We start from the raw sequence: 10,508 nt of genomic DNA, 5'->3' as shown, positions 1-10,508 counted from the left end.
ACCCCACACACTCCCACTTTCCCCGGGGCTCGGCCCCTGGGCCCCGGCCCAGCAACCCCTCCAGTCCCGGCTCTGCCCTCTGGGTCGTCACAATCACCCGCAGGCTTTTTCTCCTCCTCCTCCAGGTACTAGTTACAATTTAACTGGCTTTCCGCAGAGGTGTTATCAAATCCTAAAAGTGATTGTGCCTAATCTTCCTGGGCCCCGCCCTTGGAGGCTGATTCAGTGGGGCCTCAAACCCACATTTTAAACTGGCAGAAACACGGCCTTAAGGAAACAAACCCAGAGAAGGGAAGGCGCAGGAGGCCAGGTTGCTTTCCTCTTCCCTTCCCCAGGGTATGAGCAGGGGTGTAAGGGGCTCTCACGCAGGGCAGAGGCTGCTTTGCTCACCACGTGGCCTGGTTCACAGTGGCACGGGGTGACACAAGCCACTGTTGGCCGTGCCCATCTGGGCCACCCCACCCAATTTCTCGTCCCCCCCCCCCCCCGCCCACCTCTGCCTTGGCATAGCCGCCTACGTCTGCAGTGCCCCTTCTTTATTCAAGGCCTAGGCGTCACCTCGGTGAGGACTGTGACTCGAACAATGAGCTATCCCAGCATCCAAAAAGTGCTCAGCCAGTGCAGAGTGAACCAGAGCCATCCCCAGGGCGCTCATTCCGGACCGGGAGCTGCCGACAGCAACAACGGAGGGAGGGTGTGTGCTTGCCGATGGAAGAGTCTGGGCTCTGCCTTCTCTGCTGCAGACATCCCCGGCCCCGCAGCATTACGGCTCCCCTGCGGGAAGGGGGTGGGGCACAGGGGCTCAGAGCTGAGGGGCTCTAGAGGCTACCATTCCAAGGGACACCTGTGAAAATGAGGCCGTGTCTATGTTTCTCGATGGGCTTGAGGGCACCCTCAGGTGACCTGGTTGGTTGATCGTCCCTCCCCCACCCCAGGGAACCATCCCTCTCCTGGATGAGGAGCCAGCGGAGAAAAGCAGAGAAGAAACAGATTTTACAGATTTATTTTTAAAAAACAAAAACAAAAGGTTAAAAAAGTCCTTCATTTCCAACCCTGCCTGGGGGTGTGAGTGGGGAATAGAACAAGCTGAGAACGGTGCCCCCCCCCTTCCTGGGGAGAGCCCTGCTCTTCCCCCAGGAGCCTCCGAGGACAGGGCAAGTCAGAGGCAGGCCCTCGCCCTTCCTGCCCTGCCTCCTCCGCAGGTAGCTCAAACTGCTAGCAAGTTCAAGAGGCAAAGAAGTGTGGAAGCAGGAGGCCCAAGGCTGCCTTCTTCAAGGGAACGTCACCCCAGCTCTTCTCTGCCCTCAGACGTTCTCTGGGCCCCCACTCTGGGGCTCCCAGGGCGGCGGGCGGGTGGGCAGGCAGGCCAGGAGGCCCAGCCCACAGCAGCTCCCATAATGCCATCGGTGGCACAGCAGGCCAGTCGGGGGGACTTCACAGTGTGGGAAGGACTTCGGAGACAGCATGCCCACTCTGGAAAGGAAAACCTCCTGATCTTCGTCGCTTTCTGATCTCGCCTCTCTGCACGGAGGCTGCCCTTCTTTTCTATTCCCCATCCTGAGGCTGAGTGGAGTCCAGGACAAAGCACTAAGTGGCTGTTTGCTACAGAACACCTGGAGATGCCAGAGGGTGGCTCTGGGCCCATCTGCCAGTCCAGGCTCCTACACAGTCATCCAGTCACACACACAGCGTTAAGGCGTCTGTGCCAGCAGGCGTGGCCAAACCGGGCCCAGCTTCTCTCTCTCCACCTGTGGAGGGTGAAGGGGGAGAACCCCTGGCTGCTTCAGAAACGGGCTGAAGGGGGAGAAGCCGGCAACGGAAGAGTTAGCCAGGCCCGGAGAGAGAAGTGGGAGAAAGGCAGGCAAGGGCTTGCAAGGCCTCGATCCAGGCCTGACAGCTGCCCTTGAAAGTAACCCAACTCAGGTTGGGAGCCCTGACCATATACCCCCTGGAAAATGGGGGACAGAGAGAGGGGAAGAGAGTGGGGCTAGAGTATTGGGACTTTGGAGGAAGCCAGTGCTATCAATATTTACAAGCATAAAGCCCCATCTTCCATGCCACCTACCTCTCTGCCCCTCCCACAGAAAGAAAGGCCCCTGAGAGCCATTGAGGGGGTGCCAAGACCTCCTCACCAGCCACGCCCCATAGGGAGAGCCCTTCCCTCCGACTGGCCCCATTTCTGGGCCCCTCAGGAATGTCTGTCTGGCTCTGCTCAGTCGGGAGGAGGAGCCCCGGGCCAGAACCCTGGCTGCACCGGCCGGCCCTAGGAGTCCTTGAGCATGCTGATGCGGGCGTAGATCTTCAGGGCAGGCCCCAGCTTGATGTTCATAGCGCTCATCAGGTGGTCCTCCTTGAGCAGCAGCAGGGCCTGCCCATCGATCTCCTGGGCACGGAACTCCTCTGCTATCTCCTGGCAGCCTGAGGGGAACACCAGCACAGACAGCGTCAGTCAGAGCTACTGGTATTCACACTTGGCACTCGCGCGTGTGAGACACAGGATCTCCTCGAACCCTCCTAACCATGCCGGGAGGAAGGTTGTCTCATTTGATAGCTCGAGACAAGCTAAGTGACTTACCCAAGTGATCCGCGCCTCTTAGTCACTCATATCCTGGTCAGAGCCCCACTTAATGAACGGGCCCGACCTGGCAAAGCAACGAGGTGCTGCGGGAGTGACAGCTTGTGATCTCTGAGGCCCAGGTTGCAAAGGGCACAGCAGCTGCCACCTTGCTCTTCCGGGGAGTTTACTTTGGAGGAAGCCAGAGACTATGTCATGAGGACACTCAAGCAGCACTCAGAAGAGTCCCACATGGAGAGGAACGGAGGCCGCTTGGCACTCTGTGCCACCTGAATGGGGCACCCCGGAACTGGGTCCTCCGCTCCAAACCTTCAGAAAACCCCAATTCTGGCAGCCGTCTTGACTGAGATCTCATGAGATCCCAAGCCAGCGCTGCGCAGCTAAGCAGCGTTTCTGACCCACAGAACCTGAGGTAAAGCCACGACACTCTAGGGTGACAAGTGCAGATTCTGGTTTCTGGAAGAGGGGCGCTGCCGTGGCCTGGGGAGCGGCAGTGGGCAGGAGCTGGAAGGACCCTGAGGAGAGTGTCAGTGACGTGTCTGAGATACTCTGAGGGACTGGAGAGAAGTCTGATGGCCTGTGAGGAGACTGGGTGAGGCTTCAGGAAAAACAAACTATTTCTGGAAATTGGGAGAAATGGATCCTTGCTGGGAAACGGAGAAAATGTCACGACCCCGCTGCAGGTGTAACACAGCTAGTGTAATGTGCCTCACAGATGGCACAATCTAGCAGAGGACGTTTCTAGCAGAACAGTGACGGTGCCGCCTGGCTTCAGACTGCTGCTCGCAGGAAAACGAGGACAGATGACGTAAAGGCGAAACTGTTAGACGTCAAGGAGCCAGGATTTGCTCAACTGAAAATCCTTGGCCTCTCCAGATAGCAAATGATGTCAAAACTAAGAAGTCATCTCTAGACAAAGATCAAATCCAGGACACAGATGAGAAAACATGGCCTCGAGAAGGAACTGAGGGAGGACAGATCTTGCACCAAGACCTTAGAAGCTCGAAGGTGCTGCCTCAGAGAACTCTAAGGATTTTATGGGTGTGCCTCACAGATCCTGGCCACCTGACAGTAGACCTTCAAAGACATTAAGGGCATGTCCCTCAGCTTCAGAAGAAACATAGAGAAGGGCTTCTCCTGGAGCAATTCTGGGTATGGTTTTTGTTTAATGGAGTAAACCCCACAAGAAGCATTGGAAGCCCACGGCAATTTTAAGACAATTGTACTGTCATAAACACTGCTTGAACCCAAAGAGTCTGAGGTCACAGAAAATGAAGAGCAGCAGGATCAGGCTGAGAAAACTGGTCCTCTCAAAGCTCAGGTTACCTTTCATGGGGAAAAGAGGAGGACTCAGAGGCTGGAAGCAAGAAGGAAAAATGATCACTCCCAGGCATGGAGTCCTGATCAGGGAAACACCAACACGTGCCCCACTAGATTTCAGAACGGGGATGATGGGTGACTCCTGTATCCTCCTGCACTGTTCTCCCCTTTTTGAAGAGCATGCCTACCACAGTGATCCTACACCCATCCCACATCTTGGGTTTGTGGACGGAATGGGTAATGTCTCTAGTTCTCAGGTGTTCAGATTGAGAGGAATGCGGCTTGAGTTGCTCATCCATGCCCGGACCAGAGTGTGCTGGTGAGATCCCAGGCTTTGAATTACTGCTGCAAGGGACCGAGACTTGTGGGGGCTATGGCAGGGGGTGAGGGTGGTCTGCTGGAGGGAGGAACATGAATCATGAGAGCCAGTGCCTGGTGAACTATGGTAACCAGCTCCAAATAAACCAGGCTTCCCTTTCATGTCCCTGTGGGCATGACCTGTGTGATACAGTGACACCATGTAGTTTCTGCGTTTAGATCAAAAGGACCACAGTGACTTCCACCATGTTCTCCTGGATCGCCCCCCTGTGGGGACAAGTGCCCACCATATCCTAAGAACATGCAAACACAAGTGTCCTGAAGAGGCCCATAGGGGGAGGAAGGGAGGTCTCCCGTGGGCAGCCACGCCCTCCTTGAGAATCAGGGGCATGGGGCACCTTACAACAGGATCCTACAGCCCCAGGGAAGCCCTGGGCCACATCTTCATCAAAACCTCATAAGAGACCCTGTGGCAGAAATGTCCAGCCAAGCCACTCCCACATTCCTGAACAACCGTTAACCGTGTGGTGATTAATTCCGGAACGCGGCAAGAGATGACTAACACCCTGAAGTGAGGGGCAGAGCCAGGATGTGAGCCCAGTCGTGTCAGACAGAGCTCTTGACCTCTGCTCCTACTCTGGTCTGAGTAATAGCTGTGCGCCGCCGTCCACACCCGACGTGGCCAGCAGCGCGGTGCCACCGGCAGAAACAAGAGCCGAGAAGCTCTGGGATCCCCGAAAGCACCTGTGAATGGTGGGAGGTAGGTCTTTCAAGGTTCACTTCTAAATTCTAGGCCTCAGAACCATGTGCGCCCCCTGGCAGGGTCTGTGCGGTTCCCTCCATCGCGTCCTTCCACATTGGTGAGCCTCCGCTCCAGCCTCTCCGGGGGGTTGTGTCTCCGACTGGCCGAGCCCTGCCTGCCTTACCTTTCCCAACTCTGACGTCCTCCTTGACCACTTCCCTACACTCCCACCAGACTCCTCTGGCACCCGGTCCCAGGAGAGTGACAGGCCGGGCACACGGTCACCCCTACAGCTCACGCAGACCCTTGCTGTGCCAGGAACCGCCATGCATCACGGCCATGGGTATTTTTTACAGCTGCGTCCTGTAGCAGCACATATGCTCTTCCAGGCAGGGATCTCACTGAGTCATGTCTGCACGGCTGTTCCCAAACCCGAGTCACTAACGGAGTCATTTCCTGGTGGTGGCAGGGTGGGCTCTCCCTCTGTCCCGGGTGGAGGTCGCTCTCCCAGTCTGGCATGGGGCCCCCGGGGCCTTACCTGGCAGGGAGCGGATGAATTCGTAGACATCTTCCACATTCCACTTGGTGGGCTCGCTTGGCAGGAAGTGGTGTCCCATGCCCACCAGGTCCCGCACGTGCATGTCTGGGAGCTCCAGGTCCCGTTGGCCTTGTCGCCGGCGGGAAGTGGACGAGCTGGCTGAGATGGGCGACAAGGGCTCCTCGTAGCTTGAGTTATCGGAACATCGGCTGGAGTCCTCCTGGCTGTGCGTCAGCTGCAGTGCAGCTGTGACTGAGAGGGGCACGGCGCCCGTTGGCTGCGAGCAGAGAGATACCGCTGGCTTCAGAAGGAGGAATAAACCCACCAGGTCTCCAGCAGGAAGATGGGCAAAGGCAGGTAGTCTCCCCTCCTACCTGGTCTACGACCACCTACCTCTGAATGCTTAGATCAAAACATGCCCTCTGGGCTGTCCCCTGTGGCGTGGTGCAGAGCCAGCCCCTCCCAGCACCGGGGCGCAAGCCCTGCACATTCTGATCTGATTCGATCTACGCCTTTGGTTTCTTCTACATGGTGGGGTTCTACACCAGGACTCTGGAGGTTTCAGGTTTAGGTGCTATGAAACAGCACGTAAAATTTCTGTGCACGTACGTGCTGGGTCTCAGCCTTGGTCAGATTCTTAAAGAGCTTTACAACCCAAGCGATGACAAGCAGCCAAAGCCATCAGGCTCTGACCCGTCCCACGAGACTGTGGGTTCCCACCGTGCAACTCAGAGCCGGGCTACAGCATCTGTAAGGACCGCCCGTGTTCCCGGGAGAGGCTGCAAGAACGGTGCTCAGGATTCCAGGAGGCAGCGGGGAGCGGGGCTTCTGAAGCGGGTGGCTGCCTCCTCACCTGGCACTCTGTGTAAGACCCAAGGGAACGGGGACAGTCTGTCTCTTCACGGGACTGGGCGGCAGAGGTCCCATTTCCACGGCCCCAGGAGGACGGAGGCAAACCGGAAGGGGGGAGGTGAGGAAGGGCAAGGTCACTGATGCAGACAATCACCTCACAGGCATCCGTGGGTCTAAACGCAGGAGCCTGTTGTGGGGCCCGGGAAGGGCTTGTGAGAAATGAGAACACGACGGAGCAGACTTAAGTCAGCCACGGAAAAGAAATGTGGGCATCCCCGGTCTGTTAGGGAGGGAAGCCGGTGGGGACTCGTGACAACGGCGCTTCGGGCCCTGCCAGCCGCTCACCTGCTTCTTGGTGTCCTTTGTAAGTGTCGGCAGGCCGGCTTTGCTGGCCCGACGGCGGCTGTGGGTCGTGGCGCCCGCCTTCTGCAGCTTGCTCCGGTCCGAGTGGAAAAGCCCCACCCGCTTGGTGCAGCCCACATTGTACCTGCCAGGGTCAGGGAGACGGGGGGGGGGGGGGGTCAGAACAGTCACGGGGTGCGCGGCCGGCAACAGCGGAGTCCGTCCGCAAGCTCTGCTCCCAGGTCCATCAGTGACTACTAGCTCGGGGACTCTGGGCAAGCCACTGGACCTCTGAGCCTCAGTTTCCCCATCTGGAGCTGGGGATGACACGGCTCACTTTCCAAACCTGGTCTGACAAGCGTATGAGCTAATGTGTGGAGAGTGCCGGACACGAGGACTCGGGAGCGTGTAAGAACTCACGGCTGACGTGTTCTACGCTGAACATGACCTGTGCCAGAAAACAACTGTCCTGCTGGCAAGGACAGGTACACCTCAGAGACACCGCGGGTTTCGTTCCAGGTCACAGCCAGTCAGATGACTGTTTCCCGGTTCACATAAAAGTAATGTTTACGTGACACTGCAGCTCATTAAGACGACAGTGGGGGTGCCTGGGTGGCTCAGTCAGTTAGGCTCTGACTCTCGATTTCAGCTCAGGTCACGATCTCAGGGTCATGGGATTGAACTCTGTAGCAGGTTCCGCGCTCAGTGGGGAGTCCGCTTCTCTCCCTCCCCTTTTGCCTCTCCCCTGCTTGTGTGCACACCCATGTGCGCTCTCTCTCAATAAATAAATCTTTTTAAAAAAATTAGAAGAAAAAAAGACAATGAAGTTTGCTGCTCGATGGGCTCTTCTTTTAAGGAAGGATTTCTCTGAAGCCTGTGATGCCGTTTGATAGCATTGTGCCCACAGGAGAACTTCTTTCAAGACTGGAGTCAATTTTCTCAAGCTCTGCTTCATCAGCTCAGTTCATTTGATTTCTAAATCCTTCACTGTCATTTCAACAGTCTTCACAGCGTCTTCACCAGGAGGAGACGCGTCCTTAAGAAACCACCTGTCGGGGCGCCTGGGTGGCACAGTGGGTTGGGCCGCTGCTTTTGGCTCGGGTCACGGTCTCGGGGTCCTGGGGTCGGGTCCCGCGTCAGGCTCTCTGCTCAGCAGGGAGCCTGCTTCCCTCTCTCTCTGCCTACTTGTGATCTCTGTCAAATAAATAAAATCTTAAAAAAGAAAAAAAAAAGAAACCATTCCTAAGAAGAAACCGCTCATCCATTCCGGTTTTATCAAGAGACTGCAGCCGTTCAGTCACACCTTCAGGCTTCACTTCTAATTACAGCTCTCTGGCTGTTTCCACCGCATCTGCAGCCACTCCCCGCCCCACCCCCGCTAAAGTCTTGAACCCCTCACAGTCATCAACTTCTTCCAAACTCCTACTAATGCTGGCATTTTGAGCACTCTCCCTGAATCCTGAATGTTCCTAATGGCATCCAGAATGGTGAAGCCTTTCTAGAAAGTTTTTTTTTTTTAAGATTTTATTTATTTATTTGACAGAGAGAGAGATCACAAGTAGACAGAGAGGCAGGCAGAGAGAGGGGAAGGGAAGCAGGCTCCCCGCTGAGCAGAGAGCCCGATGCGGGACTCGATCCCAGGACCCTGAGATCATGACCTGAGCCGAAGGCAGCGGCTTAACCCACTGAGCCACCCAGGCACCCCTTTCTAGAAAGTTTTTAATGGACTCAGAACCATGTGCTCCCCTGGCAGGGTCTGTGCGGTTCCCTCCATCACATCCTTCCACATCAGTCTGCCCAGATCCACCAGTGGAATCTCTCTTTATGGCAACGTTACAAAATGCATTTTTTGAAAAAGATTCGAAAGTCAAAACTACTCCTTGATCCATGGGCTACACAATGGATGATGTTATTAGCAGCACGAACGCAGCATGACTGTCATCGAGCGTCTCCACCAGAGCTTGTGGGTGGCCAGGTGCACGGTCAGTGAGCAGTAATATTCTGAAAGAAAGCTTTTTTTCCTGAGCAGTAGGTCTCAACACTGGACATAAAATACTTACTAAACCATGTTATAATGGCTGTGCAGTCACCCAGGCTTCCACTATCAGAGCACAGGCACAGCAGACTTTGCACAATTCTTAAGGGCTCTAGGATTTTCAGAACAGTAGATGAGCACTGGCTTCAACCTGAGTCACCAGCTGCGCCAGCCCCTAAAGAGAGCGTCAGTCTGTACTCCGAAGCCAGGTAGTGACTTCTCCTCTCTGGCTAGGAAAGTCCTGGATGGCATCTTCTTTCTAGAAGCCTGTTTCGTCTGCACTAAAAATCTGTTGCTTAGCGTAGCCACCTTTGTCAGTGATCTGAGCCGGATGTTCTGGAAGGGCTCCCTGCGGCCTCTCCATCAGCCCCTGCTGCTTCCCCTTCCGCTTTCACACTATGGACACGGCTTCTTTCCTTAAACCTCATGGATCCACCACTGCTGGCTTCACTCTTCTTCCAGCAGCTTCCTCCCCTCTCTCCGCATGCAAAGAACTGAAGAGAGTTAGGTCTCGCTCTGGACTGGGCTTTGGCTTAAGGGAATGTCGTGGCCGGCTGGATCGCCGATCCAGACCAAACTCCCTCTATATCGACAATGAGGCTGTTTTTGCTTTCTTACCACTGCTGTGTTTGCTGGAGTAGCAGTTTTTATTTCCTTCAAGAACTTTTCCTCTGCAGTCACAACTTGGCTGTTTGGTGCAAGAGGCCTCGCTTTCAGGCTGTCTCGGCTTTCAATGAGTGTTCCTCACAAAGCCTCATCATTTCTAGCTTTTGATTTAAAGTGAGAGGCGTACCACACTTTCACTTGCAACACTCAGAGGTCACCGTAGGGTTATTAATGGGCTGAATTTCAATCCTGTTGTGTCTCCAGGAACCAGGAGGCCGGAGGAGAGGGAGAGATATGGGGGAAGAGTCCGTTGGTGGAGCCGTCAGGACACAGATGACATTTACTGACGAAATTCACTATCTTATGTGGGTGTAGTTCGTGGCACCCAAAACACTTACTATAGCAACATCAAAGACCACTGATCACAGATCACATAATATAGTAATAATGAAAAAGTCTGAAATGTTATGAGAGAATGACCAAAATGTGACAGAGACACAAAATGAGCCATTGCCTTTGGGGAATGGGGGCCAACAGACTCGCCTGACACCTTTGATCTGTAAAAACAGCGCCATCTGCGAAGCCCAGTAACATGAGGGCCGCCCAGAGCTCGGCAAAGCTTCAGAGGCACCGATGCCCTCCAGCACAGGGCTGAGAGGGGCTCTATTCCGGCCAAGGCAGAGCACCTCTGTGTAGGGCTCGAGAGGCTGATATTCTCCTGAGGGCTCAGGGCTTCGGCGTCCATGCCTCTTCACCTTGGTACGAAGAGCACTCAGGGCTTTACAGTCCCATGAGTCTAACTCCCCAACCCTATGACGCTGGGCACAGTTACCTACCCTTTGTGCCTCAGTTTTCCAGTGGGTGTGAAGGGGCTGGTGGTAATCCCTGCCTCGTGGTTACCCTGAAGACCAGAGGACACCAGGCATACCCTCTCCCTGGTGCAGAGCCTGGCATGCGGCAGGCACTGAGGACCTGATGCTGCGCCTGACCTGGGCCTCTGGCCTACGCTGGGTGCAAGCTCACAGATGGGACATCTGTACCTAGAGCAGGGGCTCTGGACGAAGGGGCAGTAGCTGCCAAGGGCAGGACCAGACTACGGGGTCAGTGAGTGGGGCCCAGGAGGGACAGCCACACTAAAGCCTGCTTCCCTTCCTGCTCCCTTGAGTTCTGGGTGCCAGGA

General features: G+C 55.5%; 1 protein-coding gene across 1 annotated transcript in view; it reads right to left on the bottom strand.

Moving 5' to 3' along the window:
* Nucleotides 1–987: 987 nt before the first annotated feature.
* PHC2 (polyhomeotic homolog 2) overlaps nucleotides 988–10,508 on the bottom strand; it is a 56,952-nt gene continuing 47,431 nt past the window's right edge. The window contains 3 exon segments of the mRNA XM_047723924.1: nucleotides 988–2,418; nucleotides 5,494–5,770; nucleotides 6,691–6,832. Coding sequence (XP_047579880.1) covers nucleotides 2,264–2,418; nucleotides 5,494–5,770; nucleotides 6,691–6,832 — 574 coding nt within the window. The 3' untranslated portion in view covers nucleotides 988–2,263.

The sequence above is a fragment of the Lutra lutra genome, chromosome 4 (assembly GCF_902655055.1).
Source record: "Lutra lutra chromosome 4, mLutLut1.2, whole genome shotgun sequence".
Classification (NCBI taxonomy): domain Eukaryota; kingdom Metazoa; phylum Chordata; class Mammalia; order Carnivora; family Mustelidae; genus Lutra; species Lutra lutra.
The sequence above is the reverse complement of the archived record's forward strand: the minus strand, read 5'-3'. Positions and strand labels throughout refer to the sequence as shown.